Here is an 18,862-nt window from a genome sequence, read left to right on the forward strand (position 1 = left end):
GTACAAAATAAGCAAGGCAACACACCTGAGTTGAAAATGGATTCTTTGCTTCTGTGTCTTCGGCAAATAGTTTTTCCACCAATTCCAACTTGAAGACATTGACCATATCGCTATCCACATCAAAACAATATTCACTGGGACTGTTAGGCTGTGAAAGGAGTTAGGAGTGTTTACTTCTTCCTGAAGAAGTTGCTAGGTTTGCTTGTTAAGAAGTTTCAGGCTCATACAATGGAAAGTTATATTTGGTAGGCTATGGTGGAATACACCTCTAATCCCAGCACTCAGGAGGCTGAGGCAAAAGAATCTCTGTAAGTTCGAGGCCAGCCTGATCTACAAAGTGAGTTCCAGGCCAAAAGGGCTAATAATAGTGAGACCCTGTCTCAGAAAACCAAAAAACAAAACCAACAAAAAACCAAAAACCAAGACCCTGCCCCCAAAAAGAAATTTATTTATTCTAAAGAATAAAATTGTTGGGCTGGAGAAATGGCTCAGAGGTTAAGAGCATTGCCTCCTCTTCCAAAGGTCCTGAGTTCAATTTCCAGCAACCACATGGTGGCTCACAACCATCTGTAATGGGGTCTGATGCCCTCTTCTGGCCTGCAGGAGTACACACAGACAGAATATTCTATACATAATAAATAAATATTAAAAAAAAGATTAAAATTGATTAAGCAATTCAAGTTCTACAACAGTACCAATTAACTAGAAGATATTTTCCCTGGAATCTTAAACGTCTATTCTATTACGTTAGGAGTTATAGGCAAGAATTTCAATAAAGAATACTGTAGCTTGGTATGCTAGACATAAGACTTTGCTTTTCCTCTTTTTTCATCAGACTTATTTTTGTTAGATCAATGACAAACACTTCTGTGCTGGTCAAACCATCAAAGCAAAGAACATATTCTTCAAAAGGTTTTGAGATACCATATAGTTCAGATCTAAACTGTCCTGCTCTGAAGCTCAGTGTTAGTAGTAGAAAGCTCTGAAATGAATTGTTCTGGATTTGGAAACAGCTTTTTGTGACACTTTCAGCCCTGGTCCAACCTAGATATTCAAAAACCATTTCTGTTGGGTGTCAGAGAACTATCAGTGTTAGGTGTATTTATCCTTGACCTTTTCTTCTGTCGTAGTACCCACCTCAGGTGAACTTTGTCTAGTGCTTCCATCAGAAGGACTCGCTGGCTGATCTTGAATCTGGGGCATCGTAAAGGAGAGTTCCAGTGACTCCGGACTTGGCTCTAATTTTAATGCAACCTCTTGATTTAGTGCAGGATCAGCACTACTTCGAAGTGGCTTTGGAGTTTCAGAGGCAGGTAATGGAGACATTGCCAAATTTATATTTGTTAATTTTTCATTAGAAGAGGGGAACATTACATCATTATATAATGGGACATCTTCAAGTTGTTGATCTTCAGTTTCTGTGTCTGCAAAAGAAAAATTTCATCAGTCTAGAGAACATGAGGATTTTAAGTCTTTAATTGAAAAGTTTACAGACATCACAGTATGACCATTACGTTTGAGTTATCTTTTTGTTCACTACTGACAACTCCTAGGATGTGTAACTCCAATCTTTTTATATGCTAAAACTTAGCCTAATTTGAAATAACATTTTTCATTTTCACGTTTGTTTTCTGGTAATACTGCTTCTTTAATCCTTTATCACTTACCCAATTATATCTACTGCAGTTTAACTCTACTGAATGGTGCAGTGAGGGGGTAGGAAGGCTATTAGAAGGTATCAAGAAATACCTTCAGGATACTCTTAACTACAGTTTCCAACAGAACACAAAAATAAAAGCAGAAAAGCTATGAAATTTCAGAAACAAACATATCAAACAATACTTTTGAAAAACTATACAAAAAGTGCAAGCATCATACAAATGCTTAAGTCAAGAAATGTAGCACAGTGCAGGTGAACTGGGACAGGAAGCAGCCGACACAGCTGAAGAAATGGATAGACTCACTAAGTACCCACCATCACTGCCAAAATCCAGAGATATGATTGTGTCCCCAGCAGCTGGGGCCAGCAGAGTTAGAGCATCAGGTTCTTTCTTAAGCTTATCAAAAAGGCAGCTTGTATCCTCTGATTCAACTTTGGTGAACAGCTGAGTCATTTTCATATCTGAAGATTCAACTGGTTTGAGAACACATTCTGTTTGTTGAAGGGAGAAAATCAAGTCGTGCTGAATAATACCACTGTCAAAAAAAGAGATTAGTATTTGTAAATTAGCACTTGACAGTGAGAGGGACTATAAAATGACCTTGTTTCTTAAATTATATCTTATATGAAAAAAGGATTTTTACATTTCTTAAGATGAATAATCTCTCATGCGTATTTGCCACATTTCTTCTTAACCCAGTGCTGATGATTGAGCCCAAGACCTTGTGCATGCTAGGCAAGCATTCTATTACTGAGAAAATGTACATTGTTTTAAAACACCAATATGAAAATATAAAAATTTAAATAAAATTTACTAATAAAAATATTCAATTTATTTGAGTTGAAACACTCTGAGAACACTTGCAATAAAGTATCTGAAGGACACAGCAGAGTAAGATGTGCTTTTCATGCACACAATGAAAAGGACACAACATTACTCTTCAGCACTAACACACGAGGCATGGTCTACAGATGATATTAGAATACAACGATAATGACCACAGTTTTTATGCGAGAAGTCATATTTTTTTGGTGTAAATGATATAGTGATGTCATTTACAGGATAGGAAAGAAGAAAGAAAGAGGAACGATGAATAACCACCCAGCTTTGTGTCTGGCATCAAGGTACTTTTAGCTATCACAGTACATGTTTAATATATGAAATGAACAAAGAACATAAAGACTGACATATACAACCCTTGCTTTCAAGTGGTTTATAATACAATGTTAAATGCATAAGCAAACAATTACAATACACTGATCACTCCTAAAATGGAAAAAGGATCTTTCACAGAAAGGTGAACAAGCTGAAGAAACTTGGGCTCAAGTAACATTTGTGAGGCAGACCGGGGAGAGGAAGAATAGCTTTACACAAAGGCAAATATCACAGAACTCTTTAGAACTGAGATGCTTCTTTGGGGTTAGAAGTAGTAAGGCATGGAGTTTGATCCTAGCACTAAAATTATCCCCCTAAGGAAACAACAGAAAACTAAAAGTTGTAAGAACAAAATAATGGCCAAAGTCTTCAGAAGAGGGGTAACCTGGATTTTGGTTGCACCTGTGAAAGCTGTGCTGGAGAATGCTGCTACAGCCCTGCAATCCTACACAGGGCAGCTGAAAATTCAAGGCTGGCCTGGTCTAAAGTGTGTTCCAGACCAGCCAGGCCTACTCAGTGAGACAGGAAAAAAAGTAAAGGGTAGAGAACATAAGAGCTATCCACACTAGAGAGCTCTGCCTGGCAATTAAGTTTTGGTAATGTTTTAAGAGTGACTGAATGGGACAAAGCCCACTGGAGTAAGTTCCAGAGTTCATGGACATAGCAACAGCCCCGCGTCACATCATATAGCCTGTCATTGTGCCCTCACAGAAGACAGTCGTTTAACCTTCATAGAACCTTCTTGGCCATAAGATAGTATCTGCTTAAAACTGAACTACCAAGAAAACAGATCCACAGACTGACTAAAAAAATAGATTCTGTTTTGTGAGATCACTGGAATAGCTAGTTTGGAATGGTGGGTCAGAGTATAAATCATAATCCAGTAGAAAAAGGAAAGTAAAAATAAAACTAAGTTTTTATATTTTATCTCGTCTTAATGAAGTCACATAAATGTAAAAGTCTCTTCCCCATCTCACCTCACAACGTAGTTCACACACACAATGCACTGTGGCTGAGAGTTCTTCGTATTATATATGACAGTCGCTTGAGTTTCAACCCAGACATAGCCACCTCTTTTGGCAAGCATCCTGTACTGTCCTGTGGTGACTTGTCCTTTAGTAAACACTAGGGATAAGAAAGCATCACAAAGAAAACATAACTGAATATTTAATCATATAAGTGTTGAGTGTAGATTGTTGGTTTTTATTTTATTTTTTTAATTTAATTTTGTTTTTCAAGGCAGGGTTTCTCTGTAGCATTGGAGCCTGGAGCCTGTCCTGATACTAGCTCTTGTAAACCACACTGGCCTTGAACTCACAGAGATCTGCCTCCTGAGAGCTGGGATTAAAGGCATGTGCTACCACTGCCTGATGGGTTTTGTTTTGTTTTAGGACAGGGTCTCTCTATAGAGCCTTGGCTGTCCCTATGTAGACCAGGCTGACCTCAAACTCAGAAATCTGCCTGCCTCTACCTTCCAAGTGCTGGAGATAAAAGCTTCCGCTGCCACGCATGACTGGATCATTGCTTTTTGTTTGTTTTTTAAAGGAGAGATATTTAAATAAAATTTTCTGACTGTTTAAACTGATAAACAAAGGCCAAACACTTGAAAATAACCCCAAAGTAAAATCCCTATCTTACTATAAAAGAAGGAAAGCCAGGAGTGAGGGACAGAGTAGTTGCAGTTCCTTTAGTGACTATGGTCAAAGTGTCAACTAGAGACTGATCACACGGTACATTCAAGACAATGGTACTATTGTTTCTTTAAGCGTCAGATAATCAAATCACTAAAAAAATTATATACAGAACATTTGAATGTATAAGTTCATATCATACTGTAGTCTTGTAACAATTCATGCAGTCTGAATTAATTACTGATTTAAGAGAATATAGTAAATCAACCATAACAATGCTATCACGAGTATCCATGCTCCAACTATGATGTAGGCATACTCTGTAGTTCAAGGCCAGACTCTGTAGTTAGGTCTAGATTAAACAGGCAAATGAGAAATTGTGAAATCTGACTTACTTAAGTATCACAGACTTCATCTGAGTAAAATTCAGAAGCCTAGTATATGTCAGGGTGACAGCAATCATGTGTGTATGACACTAACCCCATTCACTGATGCATGAAGAAATGCTTTTTACCTCCTATTGACCATCCACTGATTTCAGTATATAGATATGTGGGCTATATAATCTATAATACTTGACTTTTATGGGAAGCTTTATGTATCATTAAATTATTTTTTATAATATTTGTAACAAAACAATAATTTCATGATCAAGACATTTTATGAGGGGCTGTAGAACGTTCTTGGTCTAAGGAAACTGGGTGGTAACAAACAGTAGAGACTGTAGGACTTGAGCAATGAGACTATCTCTTTGAGTTCTTCTACTGTACTTACTATCATGATGAGTTTTGGTCAGATGATCAGAGTCCAAAGCATGATAATATTCATAAATTGAGCGGCCCAAAAGTTCTTCTGGCTCATAACCCATCAGCTCAGTAATTCTGTTTAAAAAAATTAAAGATTATTTTTTGCTTAATAAGTTTACAGTTCACCCTTAACAATTCTATACTCCAGCTAGGTGGTAGTGGGGCACACCTTTAACCTCAGCACTCAGGAGGCAGAGGTAGACAGAGCTCAGTGAATCTGTGGTCAGCCTGTTCTATAGAGAGAGTTCCAGAATAGCAAGGGCTATGTACAGAGAAACCGTGTCTTGAAAAACAAACAAAAAAATACCTCCCAAAACCAACCAACCAAACAAAAATCCCAATTCTATACTTAGTATAATAGCAAGGTTTCCATGTCATTTAGATCCATCCTTGATATTTGATATTTTAAAAAACACATTTAATTATACATAGTCACAATACCTTAAAATACAGTTTAAATCTATAGCAGTTTATTTTTCATTCAGTCAAATTCTTCACCTTATAATCTTTAAGTCCCTGGTAAGGTCTCATTTAAATATCAACTATAAAATTTCACTTTCATTAAGCCAAGGACACCCATACTAAATGGAAAGTAAAACATTAACTATTGTGATGTTTTAGAAAATAACTTAGTTGGTTTCCATATAAATTACCTGAAATTATAAGAATTATTTTCAGATGAAAGAATGGCATGAAAATGGGCTGAAAACTAATTCAGGTAGCCTGACTGGTCCCTGGCAGTTCCCTTAGGGTGGATACTTGAGATGACTCTCTGTATCAGCCTAGAAACCATGAGAACCCACTGTATGAGAAAGAAGGCTGTCCTCAATCACACAATGCCAATCACAAACATTTTCATCTGAAGTCTTTCTGGGAACAAACACGAACCAAATGCTAAGACTGCTCAGCTTAGATTTCAAAGGGCTTAAAAACAAAACAAAACAAAACAAACAAACAAACAAACAAAAACAAAAGAGAAAAACTAAGGTGCAAGTAAGAGATACTCATGCCCAAAATGTAAACAAAAAGAAAGCCCCTAATTACAGAATGGACACAAGCAAGGTAGCTTTGTTCTAACAGTATGTTAAATGAAATAGCTTATGTTGTCACAGTTTAAGATCTGCTATTTACTCTAAAACCAATAAAACAGAATTATTCAAACATAAAACAAACTCTGCTTCTTCAAAAAAGGATATACCAAAATGCACCAACACTAGGTGGCAGCATTACAAAAGGAAAATAAATTATGCTTCCTCTCCATCCCAGAATGGTGGTAGGGACTGGACCTAGAGCAGTAAGTAGTTCTTAACCTTTCCAATCCTGCCACCCTGTAGTACAGTCTTCATGTTGTGGTGACCCCAACCATAAAATTATTTGCATTGATACTTCAGAACTGTAATTTTCCTATTGTTATGAATTGTAATGTAAATATCTGTTTTTTGATGGTCTTAGGCAACCCTTGTGAAAAGGTGGTTCAACCCTCAGAGGGGTCATGACCCACTGGTTGAAAACTACTGATCTAGGGATTCACAAATGCTGGACAAAGTCCACCCCCTCCCCTTTTTGTTTTGTGCTGGTGGTGATGGAACCAAGAACCTTGTGCATACTAGGTTTTCTGGTTAAAATGTTTTATAGGAATTTCTTGCTCTATAACATCTCAGAATCAAGAGGTGGGAAAAATTTTGTCCAATTTTAAGAAAATCTTTATATCACACTTCTAACATTCAGGGCCACCAAAATGGGCCAGCAGGTAAGGCACCTGCTACCAAACTTGACAGCATGAATTCAGTGTCTGAGACCCACATGGTGGATGTACAGCATCTTTGATAAATAAAAATCTTGTTCCCAAATACAATACTAAAAAAGCAGCTGATATATTTCTAACAAGAGAATGGCATGATCTGATCATCACTCTGGGATGCCCTCTTTTGGGCACATTGGATGTAAGAGTAAAAAGGCACAAATCTGATGATAGAAATGCAGCTCATGAGTTTATGCAACAACTCAGGCCAAAGGTAATGAAGTAAAGAACTAATGACAGAAGCACAAGGTAGAAAGAACGATGGGGAGGACAGTTGAACAGTGCATTTACGACATTTAGAAACAACTAAGTATAGTTTATGGTAAAAGTTGGAGTAAGGTCTCAACAGAGCTATATCATTAATGCTAGGCATCACAAGAGGAGCAGCGAGTTGTGCTGTTTGGGAGCAGCAGTGGTGCAGTTCAGGAACAGAAGTATTTACTTCATTATAAAGAAAATGATCGAGACAGAAACATCAAGTTGGCAACTACATGAGCAGTTACAGATTTAGGAAATGGTGACAGGAATCATGGGTGGAGCGAAGGTGAAGAAAACAACATTTCTTTAACCTTTGCCTTTGAAATCTATGTTCTCAATTTAAGCAAGATTCTCTAAAGCAAAAGGGACGTCATGATTTTTGTGGTTGCTTGCAGTACCAAGGTATAAACTCAATGCCTTTCGCATGCTGGACAAGCAATCCATCTCTTTGACTTATGCCCCTAGCCCTTTACTTTTTATGAGACAGCTGACTGTGAATTCACCTTCCCCTGCCTCAGTCTCCCAGTTGATGAGATTATAGGATTGTGTCACCAGATCCAACTATGAATCTCATCTTAATAGATTTGTGTAACACCTGGCAGAGTATTTCAATGCTTAATGTGAATTTACAAAGCTAATCTTATGTTTTTGTATCCCAGGACGCATCTTTATATTCAGCTTTATGAATACATGCAATATACCATAACATAAAGTTTTTTACTACAGTGAGTATGAAAAGGCTACAGAAAAAATTAAATTTTTAAAGTATAAAATAGAATTAATTTACCTTTCATCACAGTAAGAAAATTTCATATCCAGGCTGTGTCGACTGAGAAAAGTCTTGCTATCTAAAGGAATCTCAATATTTGATGGATGAGGAATGGGTTCACAAATCAGCACCAAGCATGTCATGGGTGGTTTCTTGTACCCACACTGAGATTGGTTACTGTTGGTATCATATACATGAATGTGGCCTGTGCAGTGAAGCACCTGTGTATGAGCAAGAAAATAAGCAGTTACCTTTTTTTCAAAGGGGGAAAAGAAATGCAGGTTAGTAGTTGAGTTAATCTGACAAACTTTATAAAGGTGTATCTTTGAAAATGAAAAGAATGTGTTCTCCATGACACCATCTATGATCTAGTCTGTGTACCACAGTTATTATAAAATGAAAAGGGGTAGTGGAGAGCTGGAGAGATGGCCTGGCAGTTAAGATATAATATAATTAGGTAGTTTTTTAAATAAAGCATTGTGAGGGTGGTGTTCTGGAGAGATGAGGCAGTGGTTACGAGCACTGACTACTTTGCAGAGGACCAAGACTGGATTCCTAGCACCCACATGGCAGCTCAAAATAAAATCACTTGTAACTCTAATTCCTGATGATGCCTTCTCAGCTCTTCAGACAACAAGCATGTATGTATATACTGACATACACGGAGGCAAAATATCCATGCACATAAAAGAAAAACTAGGGATCATTTATAATCCAGAATATGGATCTAAATGCCCTCTTCTGGCCTCTGAAGGCACTGCAAGCACATGGTACACTTACATACATTCAAATAACACACACACACACACACACACACACACACACACACACACACACACACACACACGAGAAACAAAAAGGTTCCCTGTGTAAGTCTGGGCTGTCTTTCCTCCTACAGTCATCATTATAGTTGATTTTGCTGTGGTGACAATGGTTCAGTACTGAACAGGAAAATGAAACAGTGATGGATAGAAAAGTAAACTTAAAACAAGATTTAAATACTAGTTGCCAAAGCCAACTGACTAAGTTAGCTTGGTATAGAAATGCCACATTTACATAATTTAAATTTATATCCCAAACTGGCAAATTACTATGCTGTTTTGAATGGAGATTGCACAGACTAGATGCAAGTCCAAATATGCAAAAGAGAACAAATATAATTAGCCACTAATAATTCTTTTTTATGTGTGTAGGTGTTCTGCCTGCATGTATGTGTGTGTACTTTGTGTGTACCTGGTGCCTGAAGAAGAGATCAGAAAAAAATATTGGTTCTCCAGGAATTGGAGTTACAGATGATTGTGAGCTGAAACATGGGTGCTGGGAACCAAACCAGGTCCCTGACAAGCAAGTGCTGGGAACTTGCCATGTAGACAAGGCTGCCTTCAGACTTACAGCAGGCCTCTGCTTCCCAGGTCACTTTCGCCACTCTTGGGGAAAGCTCATGATCTATAAATCAAGTGCCACTCAGCTGACTTACCTTCCACGTTGCAGACTTTATGTTCATTGTTCTCCCCCGACTAGTTAGGGTGCATTTCATTCTGAGAAAAAAGCTTCTCTGTGTGTTTTGTTCTTTACCTTTTTTCACTGGGCCTAATGAAAGCAAGAAGCAAAGTTTTAAGTCATAGCTAAACAGAAATTTGTTACAATAAGAGTAGCAAAGTGATGATCTCAGTATTAATAGTTGCTCCCTTTTCACCCACTCCAACACATCCATTAGGTCTGACAGCTCCACCCTGAGGCAATGTTTATAAGACTACAGAGATTCTTTGAATTGCAGGAGGAAAGTCCACACTTTATAGAATTAGATGACTGTTATTCATCTGTGCTGGTGTAGAAATATGAAAATGGTATGAGCTTGCCCTAAGTGTGCTGTCAGAATATAAGCATGTCCCCCATAAAAGAACTTGAATACTTCATGTCCTTTACCAAATATGATAATTCAATTTTGAATAAGCAGCAATATATTTATAGAACTTCAAATACCTTTTGGTAGTAAATAGCATCTCTGTGTGTGAAACCCAGACAGAATGTTTTATCGAAAGTTATAAAAATCATGCCATAGTGGTACATGTCAATACTCTCAGCACTTAGAGGTTGAGAAAGGAGGATGGAGAGTTCTAGGCCAACATGAGCTACACAATGAGACCTTGTTTAAAGTTACAGAAATGGGGCTTGGGAATGTTGCGCAATGGAAGAGTACTTCCTTAGCATATACACGGAAGCCCTAGGTTTGATTCCCCAGTGGCACGAAAAGAAAAAGTCACAGAAATAAGTTGACTCAAGTCTATTTAGTCTTATGCCAAACCTTGTAACTGAAAAATAAGCTTACACTCAGACGACTAAACATCATCTTGATTTCCTACTTTCATTGCTTAGTTTGGTTCGAAACAAATGTTTCATTTATATGAAATGCCCAGAGAAAGTGGATAAGAGGTTGCTTAGGACTGAACAATAGGTAGAAGGAGATGGATGATATAAAGGTATAGAATTTCTTTTTGAGGCAATGATAAATTTCTAAAATCGTTGAGTACAATGGTACATGCCTTTAATCCCAGGAGCTGGGAGGCAGAGGCAGGTGGATCTCTATGAGTTCAAGGACAATTTGGTCTACTTGGATTTCTAGACCAGGCAGGCCTAGATAGTGAGATCCTACCTCAGAACAAACAAACAAAAAAATAAATAAATTTTTATTGAAATATTTGAAATTTAGGATACATTTAGGGTATATAAAACTAAAATCTTAGAAAAAAATCAAACAAAATACTCATTATTCAGGATCTAATGTGTATACTTTGAGTGATGCAAAGATAAATAATTAGATGTAATACCTTTAAGCATGTAATAGATACAGCAGGCTCAATAGCAATAGAGTGTAAAGTAGTCAAGGCTTAGTAAGAAAGGTTCAAAGGGATTAGATGGTGCCAGAGGAAAATAAGAAGAGACCATCATACTGTGTAAAAAGGCACTAGTTTGAAAAACCTTACTTCACAAAACTCAAGAGTTACAGGCCTCTCTTACTACTTTTGTTAATGTGTGAGCACCCACAATATAACACTTTTATTTTTGAGATGGGTCTCACTGTGTAGCCTTGGCTGGTTTGAAATTAGCTACACATAAACCAGGTTGGCCTGGAACTCAAGAGACCTGCCTATATCTGCCTCCCAAGTGCTAGGATTAAAGATGCGCAACACCACATGTGGGCCTTCCAGCTAGTCTCAAGTTATTGAAAACATCCTAAGAAGGCAAAGCACTTAAAATTCTGGTCAACTCCCCCACCCTCCTTTGGGCATTGAGAAAGCTTGAACTCAAATTACTACTGTGTTTTCAGTTAACTGTCTAAAATCCTATTACCTGCCACTTGTGCTATGACTTCTTGGCTTAATACTGTATTTTCTTTTATAACTGCCTTGGTCTTGTTTTTTAATTTATTTTTTCATTTTGTCTACTTGTGTAATTACTTATTAATTCAACCAGTTTTAAAACTTTTTTGTAGATTTTCTGAAATGTAGAATAACAGTTTTAACAAAGAACAGAATTAACATTAAATGTAAAATAACATTCTCTCTTAAATCAGTACATTACCAAAAAAAAAAAAATAAAATTAGTAACAGTGTCTGACTGACTGTCATATTAAATCAAACAATAGACTTTCCTTCTCACCATTTCTGTGTGTAAGCATTTCTCTCATTTCCTCATGGTCACATGGATGAGTAAAATCAAACACACTGTGTCCAGTTAGTTCAAACTGTAAACACATTAAAAAAAATTAGATCTATATCATATAATCATAAAGTACCCAGAAGGGTTCTTCATACATGGTGGGCACTTTACCTGAGTTAACCCCATGTATTTGTTCACGTTATCAGAAATGTAAATCATGTCACCATCATCTGTCAGCACCATAACAAAGCCATCCAGGGCTTTCAAATAAAAGCAGTTCATCTGTGCTTTCATTTCATCTTCAGTGTCCAGATCACCTACAAGGGCACAGAGGAAATAAACAAAATGAGGCTTTATCTAAGATGCCTTAAAATATTTATAGTATAAACATTTATTTCTGTATATTTTCATGAGATTTTTTCCATTGTTTTACATAACTTTAATTTGCAAACAGGCATATCACTAAAAAAAGAAAAAAAAAGGATACTTTAAGAAGACAGGCATGCCTTTATAGTCAGCACTAAGGGTAAAGAGAGGTAGGTAGATCTCTGTGAGTTTGAGACCAGCCTGGTTTACATAGGAATATATAGACCAGCCAAGGTTGCATGGTGAGACTCCTTCTTTAAAAAAAGGAGGGGGGGGGGTAGGTACAACAGGAGGAAATGGAGGAAAAAGGTCAGTATCTTGAAAATGTCTGAATGAAGCTTCAAAAGCTAATAAGAAAAAGGATTCTGTCATGTGGAAGAATCGAGAACATGTTCTAGAGGATGAAACATATTGGGTTATGTCTACTTATTGATCATGTTACTGTACCAGGAGCTATAGAGTTATATTTGCATGTTTAAAAGTAATGGGTAAATCAAAACAACTTATAGTACAAAAAGAATTATTCCCAAAGGTAACTAAGAAAACCTAAGTTTGATTAAAGGTGTAAAGAATACTGAAAAGATAAAGTATACATATCACAACATAATTAGGTACTGCACTGGGGTTCAATCCTCAGCACTCACAGCTGTCTGTAACTAGTTCCAAGGAATCTGACATCCTCTTCTGGCCTCTGGAGGTACTAGATAGGCATGCAAATGTTGAAGGTCAAACACTCACGCACATAGTAAAAATTTAACTATATATACAGCATTGTGGGGCCAGAGAGATGGCTCCAGTTAATAATGGCTCATAAATACCTGAAATTCCAGCTCTAAGGGATCTGACACCCTCTTTTGGCCTTCATAGGCACCTTCATGAGCACATTAACACACACACTCATGAACATGTATGCATACATAGACCCACACACACAACCTCTTACAAATAATTTCTATTTGTCTTTAATTTCTAATTTTTAGGTCTATTATATCCCTGTAGAACTCACCAGCATCCAGAAGCTTCCTCACACGTAAGTAACTGATGGTGAGCCTCATAACAGAAGCTTTATCAAGATGGGAGCTCACATTGTGGGGAAGTGGCAGCTGATGAGCGAGCTCATAAAAAACTTCTGACTCTTTGCTTCGCCGAGATCTTGCTGCATCTCTGGACTTTTCTTTCCGACGTTCAGAACTCATCCTACTTAACAGAAAAAAGAAAAAAAACGGAAGAAAAAGAAAGAATGTATAAGTTAGTTTGCCTTAACTTGAATAAAACTAATTTGCATTTTTGGTATACTATATAAGACTTATTAAGTAATAATATAAGACTTGTATGGGAGATGAACAAAATCTTATATAAGAAAGCTATACAAATTTTGGATCACTGAAAACATAATAAATTCTTTTAAGATGTCCAAGCTTTAAACATTTCCAAGCAGATGTGTTCATCCCCAAATTACAGCAGCCTGTGTATCTAATGTCTCACACTTATTCCAAAGTATTCTTAGCATAGAAAAACCCTAAATAAGTTTGAAGAAACTACACTTGCACATAATAGTTTGAAAACAGGTAATAATTTTATGGGCAGTAAGATAATAGCTATACATGATTTTATTAGTTTCATTTGACACCAATGCTTTCCCACCTACTCTCTGACCATGGATTTTACATTAGCAGCTAGAACAGCTACCACTTTCAGGTTACTCACGTCCCTAAAGGCTCCTTATCTATCACTGGCATAATGGATATCAAATAAATGCAGGAATGTGGCAGAAATAAAGATGCATCATAATACCAACCCATGGGTGGGTGCGCTAGTAAAGGTGATAGAAGCATCAATACAATAAATGGTACACATTGAGGAGTCTGCCAAAAACAGATTACCAGGTAAAGATACGTTACATTTGTTGATGCTGTGGAATATTACTTTAACTGTGTGAAGGCATGTCACATTCATTTCTGTTGCCTTTGTTAAGGAAGTAAAGATGTGTTGCATTTGTTTCACCTTGCCTGTCTACTGCACCGGATTGGTCTAATAAAAAGCAGCATGGCCAATAGCTAGTCAGGAAAGGGATAGGTGGGGCTGGTGGGCAAAGAGATTAAGTGAGAGGAGAAATCTACGCTTGAGAAAGGAGAGAGAAGGAGAGAATGATGAAGAAAGAGAGGGACACACGTGGGGCCAGAAGCCAGGCAGTCACCAGACACAAAAAGCAGTGAAAATAAGATACATAGAAGGAAAGAAAGGTAAAAAGCCCCTAAGCAAAACATAGATAAAGAGAAACAGGCTAAGTTTTATATAAGAGTCTGCAAGAAAAAGGACTAAGCTAAGGCCAAGCATTCAAAACTAATACTAAGTCTCCATGTCACGCTTTAGGAGCTGGTTAGTGGGTCAAAAGAGAAAAAGCCTGGTAATTTAAGTCATCAAGCAGCGCTGTCTTCTTTGCTTAAATGCCTAGCAACATGCTCTTCTTACTTGAATGTCAGGCTAAAACCTGGCTCTGTTCTTAGCTGCTTCTTTCTGTAAGTCTGCCACTATCAAATATTACTCTGAACAAAGTGCATAGTTATCTCATAACTACTTATAAATAAACTAAACAGTGTCCCCATTTTATGAAAAGAAACTGAGGCCCCATAGATTAAAAACAGCAACTGTGTAGCCAATAGGATAGGGGCACCAGTGTTTGTCTTTATTCTTCTACAGTTTTCTCTATTAATGGAGAATGCTGCCACTATTTTACTCCTAAGTTCCATTCTTATTAGGTCAGATATTTGCTAAATGTTGAAAATAGCTCTTAGAATCTGCTAAACATTTAGCCATATACCAGGAATTTATTTTACTCAGTTCTTTTTTTACTGTGTGAAGAAAGCACATAATCGCCTCTTCTTCAAGTCTCCTTCCTTTGAATGTGAGGCTGAAAGCTCTAAGCATAGAAATCACCTTCTTAAGAAACTGTCAAGAGCTCTCAGCAACTCTCGTTCTACAGTTTCCAAAGTTTAATGAAGAATGTATATATTTGTTAGATTGTAAACTGTGATACAAAAAATTCAATTCAGACATTTAATAAATGTGTCCAACTTTTTGACATTGGGACACAACATTGTCATGAACTATTCAACTGAGCTACAAAAATTTTCATTAAAACCTCTAACTTACATTTTATGTAAGTTTACAATTACTTGAGCTAGCCACATTTATAGATATTGTGGGGGCACATGTAGTCTGCAGGCCACTGGTTGGACACACCTGGTTCTATAGCAATTTCACTCAAAAACCTTAAGATTTTAAGTACAGCTATTAAGAAACTTGTCACCAATAGGGGGTGGATATGATTAAAATATACTGCATACAGGTATAAAATTTTGAAAGAATAAAAATATTATATAAAGGAAACATCACTTGGAGCTCCTTACCTAATAAATCAGTATATTCTTAGTATTCTACAATAAAAATATATTGAAGCCACATGAGAGCGCCACAATGTCGACAGTTTGAAAATTTTTGAGTGCATTAAAAGTACTTTGTTTTCCATTTGAGTTTTGAAATAAAATGTGTAATAAAATAGTTTTTGAAACTCATTTCATTGATATAATACTCTGGGAGAGGGTAAGGGAGTTAGCCCAAATCTACTGGGTTATAATGGACGAAATGCTGTTCTCTGTCTCTGTCTCTGTCTCTCTCTCTTTCAGGGTCTCACCCTTATCCATGGCTGACTTGAAACTTGCTATGCAGTCCAGGCTGACCTCAAACTCAAAAGATTTATCCGCCTGTGATCCCAAGCTCTGGGATTAAACATGTGTGCCATCACCTCTTTAAATTCATACTTAGTGGTAGCCGTGGGAAGCAGTACTCTATTTGAATGAACAGCAAGCAACCTAAATATTAACTCAGTCTAGGCATAGAGAACCTTATAAGCAACTTGAAACACTTAACTCCGCTCCCTTTCCTAAACCACTTAACCAACCTAAACTACTGAAAACCAGTCACTCAAATCAAACACTTAAGGGAAAAAAAATGATAAAAGCTTCCAGGGTTTTAGAATCTCAACTACATACCTTCTTATCTACTCCCAGGAAGGCTCTGTATCACTCATCTACACAGAACTGCAGGGCTCACAAAGGAAATGGGCAGATTTGCAGCATGCAAAGTACTGTATCCAGCAAATGATCAACTCCATTTCTGATGATTTTAAGTACAGATCTTACTTCTGCTTCTTCTATGTCTGTGTGAAGTGGTATTTCAGCCAGGTATATAAAGTTCTGTCTTTTGAATAATTTGCTTATCAGTTTCCACAGCTATTCTAGATATAATACAAATTAGTAAAACAGCTAAGTCTTTGTAGCATTGTGGTTTCTGCTTTAAAAAAATTATTTTGTATAGAACTCCAGGAAGTATTTTAAACTACTGCCTTTTAAAGTTTACATACAAAGTTTGTGAATAAATTTGTTATATTATGATGAGACCCTATTACTCTTTAGGCTAAGAACACAAAATAAGTACAGATGTTTTAAGACATATACTTGTACTGTCTATTAGCTACAAGACGTCTGTTGGCTCCCTGACTAGAAAAGGATGTGACTTTAAGAACTGAAATTAGGGGCACACGGGATTAGAGTGACTGCTGTTCTTGTGGATGATTTGAGTTCTGTTCCCAGCACCTATGGCAGACAGTTCACAACTGCCTGTAACTCTAGCTCCACAGGAATACAACACTCATTTCTAGCTGCCTACAGACGCTTGCACACATGTACACACACACACACACACACACACACACACACACACACACACAAAATAAAATCTTTTAAAGAACTGAAATTATGGAGACTGAGCCAGGAGATAACAAGTTTGCTGTCAGCCTGAGCTACAGAGCAAAAAATGTCTTGGAAAACAACAAATGAACAGTAATAGAAACCCTAAAACTGAATCACAACATTAAAAATATTGGCAGATGATAAGACTTATTACTAAAATAGTTGATGTATAAAATTTTTAAATTATCCCTGAACTCTACTATTTGACATGAACAAAATAAAACACTGTGGCTTTAAAAAATAAGTTGTTCTTTCTGTTTTGTTTTAAATTGTGTTTGTATTTCTACAGGACAAACATTCTGAAATAAATGTTCAAGACAATGACTACTTCACTTAAATGATTAGTAGCTTTCCTAAAAGGTCTGTACCCATTTTTGTTTCTGCCAATCCACAAATATATCTATGTATGTGTACTCACAACACACACAACTTTCCTATGCACTCTGTAGTATATTATGAATTTAAAATATATATATTTTAATCAAACTGATGAGAACTATATCTCATTTCAGTTCTCATAATCATGTATTTATGTGTGTAAGTATCTGTGTATTTACATGTGTGGGGGTGGGTATGCATGCATGGAGGCTTGAAAAGGGCACGGAAACCCCTGGAGCTACAGTTACGCCTCTTGTGAAATGCCTGTTATGTGGGTTTTGGGCCCTGAACTTCAGTCCTCATGATTGAAGAAGTGTTGTTTACTACTGAGCCGTCTCTCCAGCCCCCTTCCCATACTTCTTAAAGTCTCAGTCTGAAGAAAATCTCAAGGAATTTTCATATTTCCTTTTTGGCATGCTTGCCTGTAGCTTTAATCTAAAATTCTACCTTGGTACTTATTACTTATGTGGTGGTATTCTAAATGCTTTCCAGCTATTAACTTATTTAATCTTTACTCTCACCATCAGGTTACAGATGCACCACACACACCCACACATACCCACACACACAATGAGAGCTTACTAGGGTTACAAAATTAATGATATAAGAACTATCTATATTCCAGGTTAAGCAGTCTGGCTAAGAATCTATATTAATAACAATAACCAAGACAAATTATTCATAAGTCTAGGCTATTATTACAAAGTTTAAACTCTGTTGACTTAAAAATCCAAATGCAAACAATGAGGACACTAAGAGAGACTTACATTGGTGCGGGAGAATTACCTGTATTCTGTCAATCATGTATTTTAATAAAACGCTGATTGGCCAGGCAGGAAGTATAGGCGGGTCAACCAGACAGGAAGTAGAGGCGGGGCAATGAGAATAGGATAAGGCTAGGGAGGAGAAAGCTCCCTCAGCCATTCTTGCGCAGACCACCGAAGAGGCACCATGTAAGCTGTCACACTGAGAAAGGTACTGAGCCCATGTGGCTAACATAAATCAGAATAATGGGTTAAGTCATAAGAACTAATAAGTAGCCTGACCTAATGGGCCAATCAGTTTATAACCTAATGTAGACTCTGAGATTTTCTTTGGGACTTGCTGGCTGTGGGGTACTGGGCGGGACAGAAACCTCAACAAGCCAGCCCTCATGCTACGTATGGTGCCCAACGTGGATAACTGAATTCACAGAAAGCCTGAGAAAGCTTGGGAAAGAATAGAGTAAAGCATATTTTCTTGGTAGCAGCAATTTCTCGGGTCTGCTCTGCTTGCTAGAGGCAAGCAAGTGCTCTCATCTAAGAGAGGCTTCCTGACTCAGCTTTAGCTGCAAAACCTTGCAGCTCTTTAAAGAGGTCCTGCCATGAAACACTTAAATGGTGTTGATGAAAAGCTGAACGCATGCTTTTCAGTTTTCAGCCATTGCAGGAAAAAAGCTGCGCCGTTTTAAAATGCTGGCTTTCTGGGCCGTCCTGCCAGGGCAAACTCTGACTCTTTCAGGCAGGCAGGCAGTCCGACTGAGTGTGGTCTGTGAGCAGAATGCTGCAGCTTGTTTGCTAGCAAGGA

General features: G+C 37.3%; 1 protein-coding gene and 1 long non-coding RNA gene across 3 annotated transcripts in view; one reads left to right on the forward strand and one right to left on the reverse strand.

Annotated features, from left to right (window-relative positions):
- The window catches only part of LOC125387693 (uncharacterized), a 29,762-nt gene that overhangs the window by 7,823 nt on the left and 3,077 nt on the right, over window positions 1-18,862 (forward strand). The window contains exon 2 of the long non-coding RNA XR_007227965.3: window positions 13,088-17,278. This is a non-coding gene — a long non-coding RNA (uncharacterized LOC125387693). The remainder of the gene's footprint in view (window positions 1-13,087; window positions 17,279-18,862) is intronic.
- Hif1a (hypoxia inducible factor 1 subunit alpha) overlaps window positions 1-18,862 on the reverse strand; it is a 47,927-nt gene that overhangs the window by 5,042 nt on the left and 24,023 nt on the right. The window contains exons 2-11 of one of the 2 annotated variants that reach the window (XM_085697535.2): window positions 13,114-13,307; window positions 11,913-12,058; window positions 11,742-11,826; window positions 9,559-9,671; window positions 8,100-8,302; window positions 5,222-5,328; window positions 3,794-3,941; window positions 1,976-2,196; window positions 1,138-1,424; window positions 26-148 (exon numbers count right to left, since the gene is read on the reverse strand). In XM_085697535.2, coding sequence (XP_085553661.2) covers window positions 26-148; window positions 1,138-1,424; window positions 1,976-2,196; window positions 3,794-3,941; window positions 5,222-5,328; window positions 8,100-8,302; window positions 9,559-9,671; window positions 11,742-11,826; window positions 11,913-12,058; window positions 13,114-13,307 — 1,627 coding nt within the window. The remainder of the gene's footprint in view (window positions 1-25; window positions 149-1,137; window positions 1,425-1,975; window positions 2,197-3,793; window positions 3,942-5,221; window positions 5,329-8,099; window positions 8,303-9,558; window positions 9,672-11,741; window positions 11,827-11,912; window positions 12,059-13,113; window positions 13,308-18,862) is intronic. The other variant, XM_085697536.2, reaches the window with a different exon arrangement.

Source organism: Myodes glareolus, chromosome 11 (genome assembly GCF_982192425.1).
Source record: "Myodes glareolus chromosome 11, mMyoGla1.1, whole genome shotgun sequence".
Lineage (NCBI taxonomy): Eukaryota > Metazoa > Chordata > Mammalia > Rodentia > Cricetidae > Myodes > Myodes glareolus.